The following is a 22,355-nucleotide window of genomic DNA, read 5'->3' as shown; positions in this document are numbered from 1 at the left end:
CTCCATCACCTGCACCTCCAGCCCTTCCGCCTCTTTCCATCGACCTTGATTCCAGTATGTCGACGCCAGGTTAGCCATACTGGTCAGCGTGTCAGGATGTTCCGCCCCAAGCACCCTCTTCCTCGTCTCCATCACCTGCACATTCAGCCCTTCCGCCTCTTTCCATCGACCTTGATTCCGGTATGTCGACGCCAGGTTAGTCATACTGGTCAGCGTCGAGAGATGCTCCACACCAAGAGTTTCCTTCTGTCCTTTAAGAGCCTTTTGAAGGTAAACCTCCGCGGCAGAGAGATCACCCTTCCAATTGAATGCCTCTCCAAGGTTATTGTACGCCTCCAGGATCTGTTCTCTTGCAGTCTCGAGACTATTTTCCCTCCACTGTACTACTGTGGTATGTGCTTTCACAGCTTCATTATACTTCCCATCGACAACGAAACATAGACCCATCTTTTCGAGTAGTCGGTACCGCTCAGGAAGATCTTGAACCTCTCTATCTTCACAAAGTCGCTGAGCGTGCGGTAGATAAATTGTCCAGGTCCCTTTGTGCTTATGGTCACGCGTCGGGAATAGTTCGGCCACTCGCATGAGGCAGGCTTTCGTCCAATTAAAGAGCGAACCTTCTACCTTCAGCCATTTCCGAGCAGCCAGCTGCACCAGCCTATGAAGGTCATAGAATTCCTCGCCATCTGTCATGTCGTTGCTCTCTGTTAGTCTTCTAACAAACGAATATCCAGTCAAGACGGCAACGGCCTTAATAGTCTCCAACTCCGACTTAGCTGCTGGCAGCAGCGATCGTGGAATGTTCTTCTCATGAAAGCATGCCATGGACGACAGGAACGTTGCCGCGAGCTGATGGTGCTTGCAGATGTGGTCAAAAGAGACCAGCCAAGTCATTGCAACCGGGTTTTTCGCATTAGGATATCGGGTCGGATCCCCAAAGTCTTCGCTTAAAAGTTTGATCACTTCTTCCTCAGGCTGGTCTAGAAGCTTAAGATACGTCTGCACGGGTCGTTGAGTCATGTTGATAAATGATGCAGCCTGAATAATAGCGAGGGGGAGGTAAGCTAGCTTCTCCACTAAGGTCAACGTTGCAGCATTATCCATTGCGAGATCTGGTTTTCTGAGGGCTTTAGTGAACATTTCGACGCTTTGGTTCGGCGACATCTCGCTCAGTTCAATCACCTCTTTTCCCGCGAGAAAATTCGCAACGTGTGGTGTGCGGGTTGTGATGATAATGGAGCCATTTGTCGTGGTCGGTAAGTACTGGACTAGTGTCGATGTCTCCAGACTTGAATCCGCTTGCCTTCCCCATAGCGCTTCGTCGTCGGCATTGTCGAGTACTAAGAGCCATTTTTCCGTCGGCTGACTTAGCTTCTGCTTGAAGAGGCTCTTAATATCTGCTTTCTCGTCTTCAATCCCTGGAATTCTGAGTTTCTTTCCTATTTCGAGCACATCCTTTTCAAACGTAAGCTGCTCGGCGGCATCCACCCAAAAAATCGAATGTGCTGGGTGGTCCGACTTGATGCAGTAGACAAACTCCAGTGCGAGACGACTTTTGCCAATGCCTCCTAAGCCCAGAATAGACACGACTCGTCGACTGTTGGTTTCGAATATCTGCCGTTTGAGACGATCAAGCTCTTCTGTGCGGCCAACAAATCCCGACAATCGGTCAAAGGGCACGTGCCATATCGTGCTGGGCAATTCATCTGAAAAGAAATTTATCAGTTGCTATTGCCATGAACTGAGGTTGAAGATAGAAATATCTAACCGCCGTCTTCCGACTGATCTGGTATAATCCACTGCTGCAAGAATCCTTTTAAACAAGCCGCAGCTGTTGCCGCAGCGTAAGCTTGCCAATCATCATTTTTATGACTATCGGCATAATCACAGGCTGCCTTGATCACGATAGTGGGATGTTGATCCCACACCCCGGCGCCTTCCATTTCAAATGCAATCAATTCATCCAGTTGTGCCACCCGATCGCGATCGCAACCGGATTTCATCACCGTATTCGCGGACGCAAATCGCCCAAAGTGGACGAAGGGCGCATCATCTGGGTGCACTGCTAGGCTTTCCGTCTTAGGGAAGCTATGCCGATTGCGAAAGATGAGGTTTTCTTCTTCGCACCCGACTTCATCGCAGCTCTTCGGGCACGTCTCGAGGTTGTCATGGCACTTGTCGCAACTCACACGAGGACGGTGTTGATGAACGTAAGAGGCATCGTAAAGCCGGTCTCGAATCGCACCAGGATACTTGGCAGCAGGGACCTCTCTCTGGAAATTCTCCGATTGCAGAAGCTGGACGAGATGCCTGGTCAACCTCTGGCGATTTTGGCGCACCTGCAACATGTTGAGAAATGATCGGATCTCTGGGCTCGCTCTCCCCAGGCTATCTTCAATCTCCCTCATTCTCTGGAATCCGGTGGGGTATTGTCTGCCAAAGTCATACTGAATCATAGCCGTGCTGATGACAATGTCCCCTAAGACAATCTCTTCCTGTGTCTTGGGGTGAATGGGTACAACGCCACAAATACCCACCACCAACGCAAGCTGAACACCGGGAAAACTCGACCGTAGACCCGCGGCTACAGCCGAGGCGTTGATGTTGCCCGTGCCTGGCATATAAGCCAGAACCACATTATGCTTCCCGATCACCCCAGTCGTGTATGTGTTTGAATCTCCTTCTCTTTTGCCATATTGTTTGTCTTCGTCCTCCCAACATATATCGAACACGGATCGTACACTTTCAGCTTCCAATGGCAAGGCGCATATAACTGCCACTTTAAACCCTCGCCGATTTCGAGGCGGGCTAGGTGTCGACATAGTCAGCATTCAAAGGAGGCTAGAACTAAGGCTCGCTGTCAATGAGGGTCGAAGCCCATCAACGTAACAGTAGCGCTCTCGATTCGGGGTATCGCGGTGTAACGAGTTCGACATGAATTTCAGTTCGCAATTTAAGACGGACGAATGCCATGAGGTCGAGAAATATTTAATCAGGCTGAGGCTGAACCCATGTGACGGCTTGTGCTTAGTTTCTGTACACCGCGGTCTTGTCCAATGCGATCATTCGTGTCCACTGCTGTAGCCTGAAACAGTGCTAGTCCGCTGTGCACCTTCATGATTCACCTTCATCACCTCCCCCATCTTCCAATATTTCGATCACCAAGAGGGTTTCATCGCAGGGGTCGAAACGCTTTCCGGCTGACATACATGGCCCATAGAAACTATTCGTTGAGTATGTCAAGAATGGATTTGGCGACGAATACGTGGAAGTGCAAAAGATTTTCCGAAAAGGACACGTTTCCCCACGATTCCTGAAACATCTCTTCAAGCCGGGCGACATTTTGTACTTCCCATCGCATCGTTTCCGCCGTAGAAGCTAGGATGCTGCTCGGGAAGTCTGCCATCCCTTAAAGTCCAAAAACAAATTACCCCCGCTTCAAGTCCGCCAGGAACACAGTAAACCCATTAGTGTCAGAGAGAAGGTCCTCAAAAGATGCTATTGTGAGGTCAGCTGCTAGTCTATTGATGGACACGGACTTCGAGGACTTGGTGATCCATATCAATGATCTATCAGAATGTGAGATGAACAGAAGGCAGATCAGAAACGTAATCCCGACTGGCAGAAGACCTTGAACTACGAGACCCTCAGAAAGGTCATCAGGGTTGGCATCGAGGTTTGATAAATATCTTCAAGGGATCAAGAAGGCTGAGTGAGTCAAAGATAGGACCGAGGACAACAAAGTTGTGTCAAAAATCCTGTGCAGCTTGAATTGAAAGAGTGCGCTGGCTCTCCAAATGAATGCAGGATAGAGCCCATCTATATACCTATCTAAACGGTGTCCGTCAACGCTGCTACCTTGCCAGAGATGATGGGAGGAGATGAATCGGTGAGAAAATTATAGGAGCATGTTCTTTTCTTTACGATGTGAAAGACTCAAATTTTGATTCTAACACATGGCCAATTTCTACAAATGCTTCTCGTTAACGAGAACATAGCGATATCTGGCATGGCCGGCCTCCATGTTGACGATGGCCTTGTTCGCCTCAGACATCGGAACGTTGTTGTTCCAAGTGTGAACCCCCTTCTCTGCGAACAACTGCATCATGTCTCTGATATCTTGAGGAGAGCCGATCAAGCTACCCCAAATGCTGATTCTCTTCCAGAGAAGGCTAAATATGTTGAACGGAGGCATCATATCTTCAGGAGCGCCTACCTGGACAAATTTACCATCGAATCTCAGCAGGGAGAGATAATCCCGAAGAGGCATTTTGTCCGACGACACTGAATATCAATTCGTTAATGACAGTTCTGCGCTTCTTGATGTGGCCTGCCGGCTTACCTGTGGATACAATGATATCAAGAGTATCTTCGTGCTTCTTGGCCCAGTCCTTATCCTCATCTGTCGCAATGTACTCTGTGGCTCCCATCTTGAACGCGTCTTTCCTTTTTGACGACGTCCGAGAAATAGCCACGACTTGCGTGCAGCCCAGAGCTTTGGCTCCCATGATTCCAAAATGTCCTAATCCACCGATGCCGATGATTCCTACCCTCTTGCCGGGTCCGGCGCCATGTTGCGTCAGAGGACTGAAAGCAGTGATGCCTCCACATAACATGGGCGCCGCTTCGTCCGACGGAATGCCATCAGGGATCTTCATGACAAAGTTTGAATCCCCCCGCCAGTAATCTCCATATCCGCCGTATGTTTTGCTCCCGTCAGGCCATTTGTGGTCGTAAGTGACGACTAACTGGGGACAATATTGTTCAAGCCCATCAGCGCAGATTCCACAATCGCCGCGTTGGTTCGTACAAGCGCCACATTGTGCACCGACACCGACTCTGTCGCCGACTTTGATATCCTTGACCCTTGGCCCGACTCGGACTGCGTGGCCAACTATCTCGTGTCCGACGCAGACCGGATAGTCGGCAGGATCCCAGCCAGAGCGTAAGGTGTGAATGTCCGTCCCACAGATCCCGCAGTGCGTTATCCTGATATCGACGTCGGTATCTTCGAACGGCTTTGGTTCGAATTCTCTCCAGACCATCTTGCCGTTGGCAGACTCAGGATCGAGGCCCATCCAGCCCTGGAATTTGTAACTTGTTGACATTGTGATCGAAAAGTTAGGAACTGACTTGGAAAGGTGTGATTTCAGACTTGGGGATGCTGATACAGATTAGGACAAATGTGACAGATTCCTGACAGTGTTCCAAGGTTTTCGACAGTTTCTGCATACAATGGCAGCATCTCGTTTATATTCCTTTCTCCTACATGGTGTTTTCGGGTTTAGATGACTTTGAGCCATCGTTAGAATGGTAACTAAGTTGTTTCACCGATTCGAAGTTCTGATGATACTATCGTTCTCCGTAATCTCCTTGGATAGGCTATTATGATTGGTGAAAGCTGTTTCGTTCAAGTTGCAAAACCTGATTTCGGAAGAGGTTTTCGTTGATACGGTCCTGATTTCTCAGCACATGGCCCTGGCAAAACATCCTCCTCGACTTTCATCGGATGGCTCATTGCGAAACTTGCGAAATTAGCAAACTTTTGTTTGGGCAAGCAGCATGAATATGCGAGACGCCTTACCTCCGTGAGATAATTCCAGATCACCCCACGAGCCGAACCGGAAGGGGAATCGCTATCGGCCGATCGCATCGCAAGATCACAGAAGTGGATATGGAAAGGGGACATTTGCAACTTATCTCCAGTTCCAGTTCTGTATTGATTTAGGCCGCCGATGAGGAGACAGCGGCCGTATTTTGCGAATTCGAGTGCACGAAAAGGGTTCGATGGGGACCAAATACGGTGCATCTCCGCTTGCGGATTGTCTGCGTTCAATATGATTTTTATCTTCGTAATCATCTTGCCCTGTATCAAGCCCGTTACTTCCTTCAAATACTACACTCACCGTCCATCTCGACAGAAAAAAAAAGAACCCCTACCTGGATACAAAGTTGTCATCGAGCTGTCATTGAATCTTGTCGTCGGTACTATCAAGGTGTCCAGGCCACGTGACTGTATCGTTGTGTAAAGTGGGTCTTCAGCCTGCTGGTACCTTCTCGTGCCTGCGTGTGCCTATTTCGACAACTCATTGGACAAATATATAGAGATGCTAGATAGCAGGACCTGTTGCAGGAAGATGGAGCTCTCCAGATGAGATATTGCGCAACACAAGACATTAGTTGTGATCGGCCGAAAAATTCGGCCGACATTGGGCCACGGCCCTTGTTAGTGGACCCATCGGGCGAAAATGGGCGGGTCTCAGGAAAGGCGCCCCCAATAAAAGTGGTTTTTTTCAATATTTGCCCATCAAATCGTCGACGTTTGTGGCAGACTTCTCCGTCAACCTGCGGAGGACAAAGCAAGGAAGTTTTCTTCCATCACACTCCATTCCGGGGGCTCCTTGGATCCATCAATTACCGAAGAAGACAAATGATGGGTACAGGAAGCATATTCTTTCTTCAGGAAGCGAAGTAATAAGCAGTGTTCCGGGTTGTCGAGTCACGAGTCGACTCGCGAGTCAACTTGCGAGTTCAACGGCCCTGGGTGTCAGAGGGGTGGTATGCGGGCACCAATATCGGCTCAATCTTGCCACCCGCCGATTTATCCTGACCTCGTCGTCGCTCGTTTGGTATAGGAATCCAGGAATCTTTGGTGTTGATAAATTCTGGCTCACGTGACTAGCAAATACATGCCTCCACATAGCACCCGTAATCCGGAAAATCTATAATCCGACAATTCCCAAATATTTTGCCCTGGTTGGCTCGCTTAACGGCCGAGTCTCTAGCTTGCAAGTCGGCAGCGAGTTGACTCGACGAGTCGGAATACTGGTAAATAAGGGGACTGAGATATGGAATTCAGCAATTCATCATCGGTTCATCAGTTCATTGATAGTAAACACTTTTTTTCCCTTCTTCGTAGTCTTGATTGCTTTCCAATAACTAAGTTCCCGACCAAATTTCAAGTTTCTGCCAAGAACTTGGAGCGAGTTAGGAGAAAGTTCGAGGGAAAACAAGATTCGTTCGATATCGCATGAAGCATCGTTTCGGTCGTTGTAGTAAGTGAGACTCATCCAGAAGGTTTCTGCACCAATTCTGCCCGAACACGAAATGTCCTTGGCGATTGTCGCTCTGCCAATCCCAGGATTCTCCAATCAAGCCGAAAGGAGGTTCAAACATGCACCAGTCGCTTGCTAATCATCATTAGTATCATCATCTTCGAAGCCGAGGTCCTTGTGAAGGACACCACTGAATCGACCAGTGCCGCCTTCATAGAATCCATCTTCGACAGCAGCCCATCGATCCAAACTGTCTCCCCATCCAAACTTCATGCGCCAGGCCTGTTCCAAGATACGCTTTTCGATTGGATGGATACATTGTGTCAAAGTTCCCAACCACGGGTATACCTCACCGCTGGGAGAAGATGTGTTCATCATGACACGCTTGGAACACTCAGCATCATCCGTGTTACGTTGATGACGAGGCCGATAGCCGCCACCACCTAGGTCCTGGTTCTCATTGACCAAGGGTCTAGTGAATCGCTCTTTGCGTATGCGGATCCCACTATCCATAGGCGTGAAGAGATGAGTGACCGCCGAATTTTGATTGAATCCAGCGGTGGCGTTCTTGGGGAGAGAAATCTTGACGTAACCACAGCTGTTGAGAGTGATCTTTTGAATGTGACCTCGGAAACCTTTCAGAGAGGGCCGAATACCTCTGGAAATATAACCTTTGAGACATTGGGCCTCAAGGAGGGTCATACTTGGAGTAATTGCGTCCAAGACTCGAACCCAAGCGGCACTGCTTGGGAGAATTTCTCGATACCATTCATCTTCAGCGAAGTGACAGTGAAGATTGCTCGAAGAAGTCGTCAAGGGCTGTTCGATACTGGCGTCATGACAAGTGAGCATGCTCACAGATTCGAGAGTGAGTGAATGAAGACTCGTATCTCGACTTTTCTTCATGAAATCCAGCAGCATCCACGGACTGAACCAGCAATTTTCGAATCTGAGATCCCGGATATGGTCGAATTTCGTCATATACGCCGGGGATCTCCCATCTCGGGTCTCATGAAGCCAGTCACTCGGATCCTCAATAATAGGCGCAGGCAAGACGTGTTGATTCCGTGCAAAAATCCCGACGCCATGTTCCCCACCACCGACATAGCCGATGGCCAAGCTGTGAAGGCTCTCGATCTTTACGACATACAATCGCAAGAATTCCGTGAATTTCTGAGCAGCCTTCGCCGGTGGGATAGGCATGTTTACTGCGTAGGATCGATCACCGGTGATATGTTCTTGACGCCAGTCTGGGCTGATGAAGATCTCCAACTTCTTCAAACCTGGTAGGGAGCTCCAGAATTCGCGCTGTTCCAAGGACGGAAGGAGGCCAGATGACAATTTGCTGATTCGAAGCGTATGAATGGTCTTAAAATTTTGCCGGTTGGTAATGACGGCGGTGGTGTACGCCGAGAGAAAGGCACGCTGTGCCCAGACCGTTTCCATCAACCACTGAGCTTGGGCTTCAGTAAGCGAGCCAGGCAATAACGGAGCTGACGTGGGATTGGCAACCTTGGCTTGAATGAAGTTGCAATGACCTCCAGTCTCTGCGGCGAGATTGTAACCATTGAAGATTAATGGCCATTGAAGCTGTTTCTTGGTCGAGCTCGGACGATTTCCTGCAATGCGACGTTGGCGAATAGTGGGGGGATTCGCTTGCATCAAGACGGCGACGTGTGCCAGCGGGTTTCCATGCATGTCCTGTCCAGTGTTGCTGGGCGTTCCACCAACGTGAGATTCTGGATCAAAATCATATTGAGCAACTTGTGACTTGAAGCTTTCGATGTCGCGGATTTTGAGGTTGTCCAAAAACTTGATCTCCTTTGCCGCACACTCTTGTGTGGGTGATCGAGTCTCCATCACATGTTTAATGGTTTCATTGATCGTATTTTGCTGAGCCCATTTGAAGTATTCATTGCGAGCAAAACTTGCCCAGACATCTTCGGAATCAAAAGTTTTGCCGAAAACTCTGCTTCCGTTATTCAACCGTCGATTGAACAGAGCCATATCGGAAATGTCAGGACCTTCAAGCCAGCCATGACCACTGTCAATACACAAGCCAAGTTCTGAAGCTTTGGTGACACGTTTGAATGCTTCCTTTAGTAATGGACGATTGTGATCAACCAGGTCTTCAATTGCCTGTAGTGCTGGATATCGTGGGTATTGTTCTGTTGGCCAGGTGAATTTTCCAAACCACGCAACCTGTTCCTTTTCAATGACTTTCGGTTTGGCATAGGTGAGTCCGTGCAAATCATATTCGAACGAGATGCCAAATTGATTGATATTCTCTCCGTATTTTTGAAACATGGAGTTTGAAGGAAGCCAACCGGATTTGCCGTCCCAGTCGCCACCAGAGATGTCGAAGAACGATCTGCCAAAGTTTATCACCACATTTCGATACTGAATTGGAGTCAGGTACTGCGCAAGTGCGCGATTCACGAGACGGAGGATCTTGAGATCCTGGGTGGAAAGAAAACTGGCAATATTCATCCAAAGATCCACGCCGAAATCTTGCAACCCGGTAGGCGGGACGCTCGTTGACGGCCGAGCCTTGGATGAAATAGATCTCGGATTGTGAGGACGCAGACAAGGAGGTTGAGAGACTCTCCAGGTGCGAGGAAAAGGTTTGACCGTCGATTTTAAGGAGTCCTCGCCTGCCTTTGACTCACTTCCTTGCACTCTAAACATCTTATCCAATTCTTTCGCTTTGGCGTTTTGTTCCGATGCAGTGCCCTGATTTGAGCGGTGTCGTTGTGCCGCATTAAGGAAGTCCTTTTTGACGCTTTCAGGGATAAGCTCGGGGACGACTTCACCATAATGAAAAGGAGGAGCCAAGCTGTGCTGCTTCTCGACTTCACCGGACGAATTACGGCACGTTGATTTGGAGTCAGCCAACGGCGCATTCAATGAGAGCTGCACGTCCGAAACGTTACCATCGAGCGAATGAGAAGCTTCTCCTTCGGTTGCAAGTTCAGTAGAGGAACTGCCTCGTCCAGGGTCCACGGAGATGTTTTTTCGCTCCGACGCAAAGAGACGAGGAGGCCTCATGGAAGTGCTTTCTGTGATGAACGAGCGATGTGTGCTCTTGTCTGGGAAATCGCCATCCTGCGGGGACAGAGATGACCGGAAAAGCCGACTGAGGGCGGAAATAGAGGAACTTGCCGCCGCTTGATCGGTGGACGGAGTTCCACCCTTGAAACGAGGGGCCTTCTTTCTCGGAGGTACTTTCGTACGTGATGGACCGGATGTATTCTCTAGAGGTTCAGGTGATCTTGCAGTCATGTCTCGAACAACCTTTCTCTTGTTCTTGGTATGTTCTTCGAAGTTGGTTATCCGGGATGAGCTGGGACTGCCAAGTTGCGAGATGGTATGGGCGGGGTTTGGTAATTGAGCCTTCGAAGAGTCGTCGTGTGCATCGAGACTGGCTGATGGGAGACTGTATGAGTCGCTGAGTGGAAGAGATTGCAATGGTGTCATCGGCGGAAATGAGTGAGATCCTGCTCGAGGATGAGTAGCGGCATCTTCATCTTGCCCTAGACCTTGCGCAGCAAGTTCTTTTTGTGCCAGACGTTGCGATCGACGTCTCGTGGAACTCAGCACTGTGGACGGGTTAGAAATTTGTTGATTCTCAGTATTGTGGGAGTTGGAGCGATCAGAAAGAGTCGTGAATAGTGGTGGATCGGGTCCCTCTCCAGGAAGGTGTCCAATATCATTTTCCGGCATACAGGATTCTGGCTGAGACACCATAACTTGATGCTCACTTGTGGTTGCTCCCGCACATCGTAGGCCGACAATGGAGGGGAAAACACTCCGTGAGCTGCGTATACTCGGGGCACCCTCAGCCTCGTCTGTTTCGGACATCAAGCTCGGATGGGCATTGTGATACGGCAACGACGCATATTCATGGACTGGACCATCTAGCAGTACAGATCTCTTTTCTTTTCCTTTGCCCTTTCCGACTACCAGAGCAATTTTCAACTTATCAATCTCAGACCGCAAATATTGTGTCAATGTTTTGGGGCCAAAGTCGGTAGAGCCAGGATGAACGATGTTGTTTTCGTCGCCTGCGGCTTTCTTCGGTAGTAGAGAGGACACGGAGTTGCGAGAGACGCGATCGAGGTTGGCGTGGACGGTGACACGGACGTCATCACGCCCTTCAGATGATGTATCACTCTCATTGTCACCGTCTGGTCCGAGACGCTCAGGGTGTCTGAGGGTCATGGTTGAGGAGCATTGGGACTCTATCCTGGGGGAATGGAGAAGAGGGAAAAGGATATTTCAAATCTAAACTGATACAATGTATTCCGATGTTGAGAAACCAAAGGAGGGAGCGAGATTGGGGACATTTTTGCTTTCACATGGATTCGGATTTCACCCGGGCGCAGCTCAATTTGCCCCGCCCACTGGCCACTTATTGACGGATCATGTGTTTGGATCCAACTGGGTGGATAGACGCTTTCCCCAGATTCTCCTTTCACTTTCGGATCGGATAAATGATGCACCAGAGGTGAAAGGAAGTACAGAAGAGGGCATCCCATTGGCCAAACCGCTGGTCATACAAACTTCTCGACGAAGCATTTGTCAATTTTTTTTTTTTTTTTTTGGGTAGCAAATTTAGAGCGACTCCCAACCTCCCCATACCGGAGCCCAGGCTGCATAAGCACAAGGCAGAATACATCCTGATGCCAACTCGAAAACGAAGGCGATAACAGAAGCCCTGCACGGTTTTTGTGTGAAATGGTACACTAATTTTGCTGGAACTAATAATAGGTTTATCACCGACGGGATTTATCTCGTCTTGACGTCCGGACTCGATAATGTCATAGAGATTGAGCAAGACTGCATGCAATTCGAAGAGTGCGTCGGAAAGCCATCTCCATCCAGATGTTGATGGAGCTCTTGGATCCCTCTCTGTGTTGAGGCAGGGTTAGAGGCCGATAGTTGATTCACAAATCAGCTTGTGAAGCCATTCCGGCATCGAGCCGTGTATTGCAGTAAACTCTGGAGCAATTCTGGCACAGCCGAGAGACCTCGAACTTGCCAACTTTGCCTGTGTCTATCCTTGCTTTGAACCAAGCCTCGCGAGCAACATTCGAATCGGACAAAGCACACGCAGGTGCCCTTGTGGAATGCTTTGTATCGCTATTTGCTGTGCTGATTCCCACTCTGCAAACCATTTTATGTTTGACTTATATGAATTTCCACAAGGAATTAAAGTCTGGAAAGGGATTTATGTATGGAGCGGGGGCGATTGTTCTAATATGCCTATTAACCATATCAATATTCGAGCTGAAGGTTCGAATACGCAACTTTCCATGGGGTGAATCGTTCAGGAGTGTCGGCCAATGGTCCGTTCTGATCAACAGCGTGATGGTGATCTCGGGTGCTATCCACACTGGATGGAAGCCTCGTATACGCATCCCCGGGATGCCTTTTGCTTCATATTGGCACGTCGTTGATCCGAGAGAGGAATTGAAGCTTCGTGGTTTTATGCTCTCTGATATGGCTTCTCGTACGGATCAAGGAATGACGATTGGCCAGACCGACGTTGAGGCGCTGATAGATGCATTCCCTGGTGAACGTCTTTCAAAAGGCATTCACGCATGTTGAGCGGACCCAGTTGAGTGCTGTAGCTTCAGAAATGATGCCTTACACCGATGTACCACCCACGTTCCGTCGAGGACACTGGCGGAGAAGGTGTAATAGGCCAAGTCAAAACCAGTAGAGCACCAGCAAACAAACAGTCGATCGTAGACTGTGTGGGTATCATTATGCACCTGTGATTCCAGCTAACTGTTATGGAGTTTGAAATTATCACCAAAGTATGTATGCTGGAGACTATATGATAGTTCAATCCCGCCGAACTCGAAGATTCTAACCATATATGCCGAAGAAAATTCAAGGTCGTCATACGCTTTTCGCTTTCCCACCAGGACGGGTTTCAGGCAGCTCCCTCAGATTGGGGTCCCACTTGGTCAGCGATTCCTCAAGTTTGGAACGAGAGTAGTGTTTGGCCGAACAGATTGGTATGATCTTGCTGAAAAGCCTGTGGGGTGCCATCGACGTTGACCATGTTTGTTGATGCTTTGGTTGTGAGGCCAAATAGGCTCACGTTCGATGAGCACTGGATATCAACCATGTTCTCCTGACAAGATTCCGTGTCCAGACAAGTCTGAATGTAGTTGTCAAAGAAGCTGTAAAGTCCCCCACCGTACATGTAGATTTCGCTTGAGTCAAGAATGCGCAATCCCCACGTCTTCTTGCATGAGTCAGTCGTGCAGTCCGCAAAGTCGGGATCTGAGAAAGCCGGATTGGGTGGGAATCCTCCACTCAGTGCATTCGGGGTGGCCTGCATGTAAGCAGTTTCGGTTTGAATGGCTCCCATAAACACGTCCTTTGCATTGGAGAACTGGTAGTTGTAGAGTTGGCTGTGTTCCGATGAGGTTCCCCACAGCCAGACTGGTCCTTGACTCTCAACCAACAAACCACGACCATTGTAGATATTGATTTGATTGTGCGGAGGGAGGTCAAGTTCGTGGTCAGCGACCCAAAACCAACAATTCTCCAGATATACGGAGGCTTGCTGGGTAATGTGCATCATCAAAAAGGAACCTGCGCATTGAGGCTTGAATTCAAAAGACCCGGTTACGTTGGCCTGGCACGTGTCTTGTTGTAGCTGAGTTCCGGCGGTTCCACCGATGCGGAAATGAACATCCCACATGCCGCAAGAACCTTGAGATGTCTCGGCAACATTCCATTCCATCATAATGGCACCGGGAAGAGGCCCCATGGTCTCGAAGATGAGGTCGGTAATTTCCACCGAGCCACTATCACCGGGAACTCCGACCTGGAAGACCGGCTTCGGATTGGCCAGATCGGTGAACGCATTACCCTGGGCCATGATCAAAGGCCAGATCTCTCCGGTGATTTTGATATTCTTGGGGACTTTCACCGTATCTGTCACCACATAGGCGCCGTGGTCAAAGTAAACGATCTGATCTGTGGTGGCATTGTCGAAGATACTTTGAATGGAGGCGGTATCATCCGTGACACCATCTCCTCGGGCCCCGGCTGACTTGACACTGACAAATGACGAGACAGGGATATTCTCGTATTGTGGCTTGGATCGCTCGAATACAGCATTGCCGTTCATGAGTGATGCAGGCATAGTTGGTGCCGTCAACACTTGCTGAACGCGAGCCGACTGTAGGGCGATGGGGGATGCTGAACATAGGCCAGGAGTCGAAGCAGTGGACGCCGCCGTAGATGTAGGGTTGCGCTCTGATGTGGTGTCGGAAAACCCAGGAGACCGAGTGCCGGCGTTTAGTGACGGAATCGGGGAGACTGTGACTGTTTCCGTTGTCAAGGGAGAATCAGAGATGGCCGGCACCGGAGAAACCGTGATGGTGGTTGCGGCGGTAGGGACGGAGGATTGTTGAGATGACGAAGGTGGCTCAGCCTGAGGTGCCCGTTTCAAACGCCGTGCTGGCCCTGCTGGATGGTAGATATCACCTTGTCCCCAAGATTCGACCATCATGCCGCCTCCGAGAATCTGATCAACCCCGTTGGCACCAACGACGCCAATCTGAGTGCTGGTGAAATCCACATTCTGCAGGCCCAATGTCCCTCCCGTTGTGGGTTGGCTTGTTTGATTGTAAGAAGTCCGGATCCCAACACGAGTGTTCGTCATTGCGCTGTCAAGCACAATGACTGACCCCACCGTTTGGTTTGCGGAATTTGCCAAGTTAGACATGTCGATGCCGATATCACATTGATCGATATGGAGAGATTTAAAGGTCCACAACCAATTCCAATTCATAAAAATAGCCGTGTTGCACCCATTGAAGGTCAGGTTTCTGGTGGTGAATTGTTGGTTGCCCAAGAATGCCCCGTAGTTGCCTCCATTGAACGTCAGGTCACACATGAGGCCCCCAGAGCCATTATCCATAAAGATGCCCTGCTGTCTGTTGGTCGGGCTTTTGGGCCGCATGTTGAACACAATATTCTGCAGACTGGTAGCTTGTGCCACTTGCCAGTGGATTCCTGCACCTTTGTCTTCAGGCATTTGGGTAATGTCGACGATCAAGTTACGCATCTGGCGGTAGAAGTTATTTTGATTGGTGTACCACTGGGCCCCGTTGGCTCCAGGGATATATGGATCGGTATCGAGAACGGCTATCCCCTCAAAACTTGGCATGGCCAGGATAGTTGGGACATTGGTAGCGTCGCCGACAAATTGAGTGTAGTAATACTGAATGATGGGAGCCGAGACAGCGTATTTGCCTGGCGGGAAATAGATGATTGCTGGGAGGGTAGTCGAACTGTCACAACCGACTCCACACCGAGCCCCATCAGAAATGGCGTTGTTGATGGCGACAGTATCATCGGTTATGCCATCCCCTGGAGCAGTCAATATCATACCGGACGATGGGTAAGGATCTTGCTCACCAACAGCACCATAATCCATGACATTGCGGAAGATCTTGTAGCTGGGATTTGAGCCAAACGCGACTGTTCCTTGTCGTTGAATCTGCGCGAACCAGTAGGAAGAAGTTACCTGTCGCGGTGCGACCGATGGCGCCGGGGGTTTAGGAACAGCGCCAGCAAGCCATGGCAGCAGGAAGAGGAGGTAATAGAACCACATTGTGATCAAAGCAGGCACGAAGAGGAGCACTGGGCCTGCAGGAGAGCTGTTGTGTATAGATTAATAGTAGTTGAGGTGACCAGCACCAGTGCCAAACAAGTGCGACAATAAGGACGAACTTTTTACAAAAGGGTGCGTGGTGGGAAGAATGACGATGTTGAGGTAGTAGATGCGTTCCTCGTTAAAAAAAAAAAACCCGTCACTGCCCAGCCGACAATCCAACCGACCATCGAAATAGACAATTATTGAAGCAAGAGAGGGAAAGGTAGGGGGAAATTGTGCAAGTGATACGAGAGGAATGATGAATCTCAGTCATGCGACAATCGCAGGCGCGGTCGCGACAGACGATGAGCGCGAAATAGAGCAAGTGGTGGCAGTCTCTCGGGCGGCGAGTGAATGACTTGGAGGTGAACTGCTCAAACAAATGAATGTGAAGGTCTCTGAACCTTTCGATCAAAAGCGAATGAATGGAAGAAATCGAGGGGACAACGAAGAGGCAGACAGAAAGAACAAGCAGTCAGTAATTGAAGAGAAAGACGAAGTGGAAATATGCCAACGTAATAAAGAGAATGGATGTTGTCGCAGCTCTGTGAGTTCTAGGCTTTGCCAGCTGCGCGGTTTGCTGTTCGTCTGTTTGACAATCTTCACGCAATTGCACCGGAGGCAGTTGTACGTACTTACACTGCATTTCTTCTTCTCTCAATTTTAATCTTGCACTTCGAAGCACCCAGAACCCTTGCTTGTGGATTCTTACTTCCCTCCAAAGAAACAATGGTTTTGGACAATGAAAATGAGTCGTTGTCTCTGATTGTGCTCTCTCGGCGATCTCTCCTGGTTCAGCAGCTCTGAACTCTCGTGTCTGCCCGTTAAGGGAACATCCGTGTGGCGAGAGCCCAGGGTCAGGCAGTCTGGAGCATCCTATAGCCCCTGATTCGATGGGTGGCATCCTCAGAAGAGCTCCTTAATCCGCACTTTTCTTGCTCTCCACTCATCAGCTCATCGACTCGGGAAGATGGCGAAAACGTGAAGAAACAAGAAGAGGAAGAGGCAGAGGAAGTTCAAAACTCGACTTGGCAGGACAGCTGTGGTGCTGCCGATTGGTGTGCGCGGCAAGCAATGAAACACTCCGAAACTCGCTCTGTTTGACAAGGAGGGCCGTAATAAACCTTTGGTGGCCGTGAGCAGGGCGCGGTGGCTGACCATGCGCCGGGCCAGATTGGGGGTCATTCATCAACATCACATTTCATTTTCATCTCTCATCTGATGTGTTCATCTCCCTTTCTATTACCCGAGCTAATCGAACCACTCCCTCCTCAAGCATATCCACCTCATCCCAAGCATAGCAAAGCCGAAAGTCTCTGTTAAACCTCGTTGCTGTGTTCTGCCCATCACCATCGACCCTGAATTTTGGTCCGGCAATAATCGTCAAGTTTTCTTCTTCCAATGCCCTGTTATATATCTCAGATGAATTCAGTGGCTTTGGCAATGTCAACCAGATGAAATAACCTCCGGCAACGTCTTGGTCGGCCTGAGGCATTGTCAAACCCAAGGGTAATAACTCCCGCACCACGGCTTTCATTATCCGGTGATATCGTCGAGCGTATGCCGGCTGAAGTTCTTGGAAAATGTGTTTCTGCAAGACCCCTGTAGATAGCATCTGATAGATGAACGAGGCAACGAGCTGCGAAGGACAACCTCCGGATCGGCTTGATCCTGTTTGTGAGATACCATAGGCCAGTGCTTCACTACCTTCAGCCCATCCAGTTCGAACGCCTGGTCCTACAATCTTGCTGAAACTGCCATTACTGACCGCATTCCCATATGCATCCACCGGGCCACCGTCAAGCTCCCGGTCCACGTCAACTATTCGTGGAAGTACCGCCCTGTCCATTTTGCGAGTGCCTGCGTTGGGATCCGAAGGCCATTGAAGCATGTCATATACATCATCCGTTACGATCAAGGCATCGTATTTTCTCGCGAGTCTCACCAGGTCTTGTCGGTGACCCAGGCTCATGATCCGGCCTGACGGGTTGGCAAACGTGGGTACCGCATAGATGACATGTTTGTATATCTTCCTCCACGGCTTTGGGAGTTTGATGCGCGGAGATGTGTTGTTCTCTGCCAATGCTCGCTGCTCACTTTCTCGAAGGCCATGTTCAAGATATGCAAGGTCAATCCCTTCCGCATCTTCGGGGACAGCCCTCATCCGTTCATCGAAGCCGGAGTCTGCAAAGATCCTACAAGCCAGATAGTATGTGGGAGCGACCATCCAGATATTCCGGGTAAAAATGGGGTCAGTAAACGTCTGCAAGATGCAGGCCAGATTCTGGCTGGCACCGCCACTGATACATATTCTTCCACATGAAATCGGCTCTCTGGGTTGGTAGAAATCATTGAGCCATTTGGCGATTTCTCCCCTCAATGGCTGATAACCTTCATCTGGTCCGTAGAATAATACATCTTTATTCCTAGGATCGGAGAGAATATGAGTAGACGCATCTTCGAGTTGGCATGGGGGCAGAAGGCTCGGATTTGGCCATCCCTTGAGTAAATTGATGGGCCTCTTTTTGCTTGCAGAGGTATTCACATTGTTCGTTCGGGTGCCGACCCGGAGTGTCATACTCGACACGAATTAGCGGTGGAGCTCGAAGACACGACGACAAAGATGACGTTGACGGTGAGTGAAGCTGTCTAATATAGAACCGCTCTGTCCATATGTCAGCGGACAAAATAGGCTTTGGCTTCGGATGCTGTCGTAATGTGTCTTGAATAAGAGTGTTGCGGAGAGGGGCAGGCGGTCCTTAGCTGCGTTATAGGCGTCGGCGACTTTTGAGTGTCCCTGGAATTAGCGACATCGAGGGCCGATGGGAGAGGAATTTTGTTGGACGGGAGGTTTCTGGCGCATCCCCGGAAATTCAATTTAGTGGCTTTGTGATTCCACCGATTTACTCCCCCCGTTCCGTGCGTTCCAGAATGCGGCCCATTCTTCATGCCCACATCGCTCTTTTAGACCATCTCTAGACTCATCAGGCAGTACGTCATCCACCCCGGCAAGGCGGCTCGATGGCGGATTCGACACACCTCGATTCAGCACCCTTCTGTACCTGCAAGTCCCTTCTCCGCCAGGCATGAGCTGATTCTTGTGCCTCTCGTTAAAATTCCTTCCTGTACTCCCATTCTTTCTCACGACCATGGTGACACTGCAGCAACGTGAGCTGCGCGTAGCGAATACCACCATTCGGACTACCGTCACGGCCTCAGGTGAAGGGTTGTGGCTTTCGCTTGCCCCTAGCCGAACATTACACTGGCATATGGCCGAAAACACAAGTCATCTTCTTAGACATTTGTTGTCTGTCTAGGACTTCACACAAACATGGCAAAGAGACTGTCTTCGCTATTCTCCCTTTCAAGGGATGATAACGAAGCACCACAATCTACCACTGCGCTCTCTCCCAACTATCCGCCGTCTCCCAATCACGCGATCAGTCCTACCTCTCGGAAATCGTACAAATACCGAGTTACCTCGTCCTCCGAGGTCGATCCCGTTGAAAATCTTCCTCGTCTTGCCCCTCCTCCGCTTCTCTCCGAATCCGGGTTTGTTCGACCTCCCAGCAGTCACCGGGGAACAGACAGCCGACCTGGGAGCAGAGCGAGTAGCCCGCAGAGTCAGGTTCAAAGTCGGGATGGGAGCAGGAGTCGGCCTCAGACGCCGAATTCGTTGATACCCCCAGGCGCAGCCACTTCTACGGGGCAACCTGCAACGCCTACATCCGCGAAGATAACCAAGAAAAAGAGTTGGTTGGCAGGGAAATCAGACAAGCATGAGTTTGAGGACGGGCATTCGCACCAGAAGGCTTGGATTGCTGGACTCCGGGAGTACGTGGCGTACGATTTGACGCCACTGCTAAGAGGTGAAAAGGTGAATATCAATTCGGGCATTTGATTTATGATCATGCTGATTGTTGTTTAGGTACCCGAACTTTGGAATGATCACGGAGACACCGTTCTCTACCTATATCCCCCATCTTCAGGCCGAGGACCCTGCTTCAAGATTGACTCCTCACTTCTCATGGACTCCAAATCTCTTGTCAACCTTCGATTACAGTCTCCAACCTCACCTGTGGATAGACATGGCGATCCGGAGCAGATTCAATCTCCTTTTTCAGAAATGTCCATGGCTCCTCGGCAGATACGTCTGCCGTCGCCGCAAAGCTCTACCTACCGTTCCTCCATGACCTTCTCCGTACCAAATATCGTCACCGCTGTCAATCAGGAAAGGCACGTGTATCTTCCCATGGGATTCGAAGGAGATCTATCACAACCCGGCTCTGAGCCCCAAGGAGATGATTTCGAGCTGATTGTTCTGTACCGCAACTTTTTGGCCTTTCTTGCCGGCGGTGCGCTTGTAGCAACTCCCAGACAAGTTACTCTTTTCGCGATCTTTATGGGTATCAGTACTATCCTCAAAAGATTCTGCTTCAGCAACTCCGACGGCTCCACATTCGGAGATGTGCCCTTTAACAGTTTCTCCCGATACTGCGACGAGTTGAGACTCGCAGATGTACGATCGAGCCGAGAAAAGACAATCGAAGCCATTGTTCTGGGTGAGCATCTAAGGTCCTGGCCGCTTTACAACGAAGGGTTCACGCATGCTGTCGGTCGGCTTGCAGATATTAAGTCTATCAAAAGTCCCAAATACGAAAGGATGTCCCCGATCACTATCAGTCGGCTGGAACGTGCACATCTCGACATTGAGCAAAGATTATTGGCCGTCAGAGGAAAGCTTGAGGACTTCGACTTCCCTTCCATGTTTGCGGGTATTGCCAATTCCCAAACATCGACCGAAGCCAAGCTCGTTCGCTTCAAGGAATGGAAAGCCGGCTTTTTGGATTTTCGACGCTTCACGTTGGCCTACTATCGTCGGAAGTATGGAGCATGGCCGCCAAAAGCATCTTCGAAAAAGAACAATTTTGAAGAGAGCGGCCTGAACCGAGTGCTCCTTCAAGAACTATACAAAGATTTCACGGACTTGTACGACATACTTGTTGACCGATCTTCATTAACAACGCGAACGGTCGACATGCCTCCCGTGGACGAAGATGTCGAGTCAAGCGACCAGAACGAAACTATTCAACATGCCATCCGACGTGTGGAAAGCGAGTATGATCGAGCAACTCCTCCAGTCATCCCGCCCATACCATTCGACACACCGTTGATTCCTCAATTCTCGCACAGTTTTAATCGCAGGCACGTTGTAGTCTCGGACAAGTCGGCGTTACAGACCAAGAAACTGAAAGAGAATGAGGTGAACGAAGTACTGCTTGGGTCTTACAACCGTGAGTCCATCAACGCCAGTACGTGGGTCCAGGATTTCTTCAACTACGAACGCCGTCTCGGTCACGGAAAGACTCTTGATCAAGTCGTCGATGCGAGATGTGGACAGTGGCTTTTCATATATGCCGTTTTGCAGGCCCTACCAATGACGGTTGTGGATGCAAGGGATCTCAAACACACCGAAGGAGTTGAATACTTTCTGTGCGTCGCACCAAGGGGTGGTCGACCATGGATGAAGGAAGATCAATCAGTATCACGAGCCTGGTACAATGTCGCCAGTGGCGGCGGCATTGTTAGCCTTCCTGCTGACCTGATCGATCACAGCGTCGAAGGGATTTACCGACGCAGCCATTGTTGGACGGAAGCCACGAAGTGGACACAATCTTCAGAAGACAGTCTCATGGGAACCACTCAGCATGCAGATGGCACTGCTCTTCAACCACCAAACCGAATCAGCGCTCATTCACCATACCTCAGTCCTCAACAATCACCCTATTTGAGCCCTGTGTCCTCGCCACAGATGAGACCGATCTCTCCTGCTATCTCTAATGACGGGCGCAATGCTGGCAGAGACAGAACTTCAATGAATCTTGGACTCGAAGCCATGGATGCACCGCCTCCTCAACGTGCATCCCGACCTAATTCAGCCTTCAACCCGAATATAACCTTTGATGCAATTCTGGGTCCTACTGAAGAACTAAAGCCTAAAGGAAAGAAAGGAAAGAAATGAATGCGTCACGAAGGCCATGATTTTGGATAAATACAAACCGTCGATTCTGTATGACGGATGTTCACGATTCTTTCGGTTTCTCGACTGTGTCTCCTGCTCTAGGTTGCCTAGATGTGGTGTCTTGTTTACACGAATCACTGCACCCACACTAGGTCTCGTGTCTGTACTCATTAGTCCTCTTAATTGTTCATCCTCCCCCCTGCCAAACAACACCCAATCATATGGCACAGTGATTTATGATGTCAATTTGAAGCGGAGTCGTCTTTACAAACGAGGAAGATATTTTGACCAGCGTGTGGTCCGGCTCTCACTCAATACGTACAAGCTACGCAGAACATGTAAGGCTGATATTTCCGACTCGATCAGCACCAACATACTCGAACCATACTGTTTTTCCACGGATCTAGAATTATGCGACACAATATACCGAGCTTGCCTGTAATGCAATGCAAGGCTACATGATCCTTGGCCCAAATACGCAGTTTCAGAATAGTCAAATATCGATCTCTCAGTCCTCCAATGATGGTGGTGATACTGGCAGCGGCAATGACAGCGGTGGCGGTGGAAATCATATCAATGAGGATTCGAACAC

The 22,355-nt window shown here is 49.7% G+C and overlaps 6 protein-coding genes across 6 annotated transcripts; 1 reads left to right on the top strand and 5 right to left on the bottom strand.

The window, feature by feature from the left end:
- Positions 1–70: 70 nt before the first annotated feature.
- On the bottom strand, positions 71–2,822 carry Z518_05371 (uncharacterized protein; the record flags this gene model as incomplete). Its single annotated transcript, XM_013416183.1, has 3 exons — positions 71–79; positions 136–1,706; positions 1,769–2,822. 3 exons carry the CDS (start codon positions 2,820–2,822, stop codon positions 71–73), a joined length of 2,634 nt encoding a protein of 877 aa, XP_013271637.1.
- Positions 2,823–3,967: 1,145 nt separating this feature from the next.
- Positions 3,968–5,108, bottom strand: Z518_05370 (uncharacterized protein; the record flags this gene model as incomplete). Its single annotated transcript, XM_013416182.1, has 2 exons — positions 3,968–4,284; positions 4,343–5,108. The coding sequence occupies 2 exons, from the start codon at positions 5,106–5,108 to the stop codon at positions 3,968–3,970; spliced, it is 1,083 nt and encodes a 360-aa protein (XP_013271636.1).
- A 2,082-nt stretch (positions 5,109–7,190) lies between these two features.
- Positions 7,191–11,276, bottom strand: Z518_05369 (uncharacterized protein; the record flags this gene model as incomplete). The annotated part of the gene is made up of 1 exon (XM_013416181.1): positions 7,191–11,276. The coding sequence occupies one exon, from the start codon at positions 11,274–11,276 to the stop codon at positions 7,191–7,193; it is 4,086 nt and encodes a 1,361-aa protein (XP_013271635.1).
- Positions 11,277–13,041: 1,765 nt separating this feature from the next.
- On the bottom strand, positions 13,042–15,699 carry Z518_05368 (uncharacterized protein; the record flags this gene model as incomplete). Its single annotated transcript, XM_013416180.1, has 2 exons — positions 13,042–15,455; positions 15,504–15,699. The coding sequence occupies 2 exons, from the start codon at positions 15,697–15,699 to the stop codon at positions 13,042–13,044; spliced, it is 2,610 nt and encodes an 869-aa protein (XP_013271634.1).
- Positions 15,700–16,948: 1,249 nt separating this feature from the next.
- Z518_05367 (uncharacterized protein) lies at positions 16,949–18,319 on the bottom strand (the record flags this gene model as incomplete). Its single annotated transcript, XM_013416179.1, has 1 exon — positions 16,949–18,319. The coding sequence occupies one exon, from the start codon at positions 18,317–18,319 to the stop codon at positions 16,949–16,951; it is 1,371 nt and encodes a 456-aa protein (XP_013271633.1).
- Positions 18,320–19,072: 753 nt separating this feature from the next.
- On the top strand, positions 19,073–21,763 carry Z518_05366 (uncharacterized protein; the record flags this gene model as incomplete). Its single annotated transcript, XM_013416178.1, has 2 exons — positions 19,073–19,618; positions 19,670–21,763. 2 exons carry the CDS (start codon positions 19,073–19,075, stop codon positions 21,761–21,763), a joined length of 2,640 nt encoding a protein of 879 aa, XP_013271632.1.
- Positions 21,764–22,355: the final 592 nt, after the last annotated feature.

The sequence above is a fragment of the Rhinocladiella mackenziei genome (assembly GCF_000835555.1).
Source record: "Rhinocladiella mackenziei CBS 650.93 unplaced genomic scaffold supercont1.4, whole genome shotgun sequence".
Taxonomy (NCBI): domain Eukaryota; kingdom Fungi; phylum Ascomycota; class Eurotiomycetes; order Chaetothyriales; family Herpotrichiellaceae; genus Rhinocladiella; species Rhinocladiella mackenziei.
The sequence above is the reverse complement of the archived record's forward strand: the minus strand, read 5'-3'. Positions and strand labels throughout refer to the sequence as shown.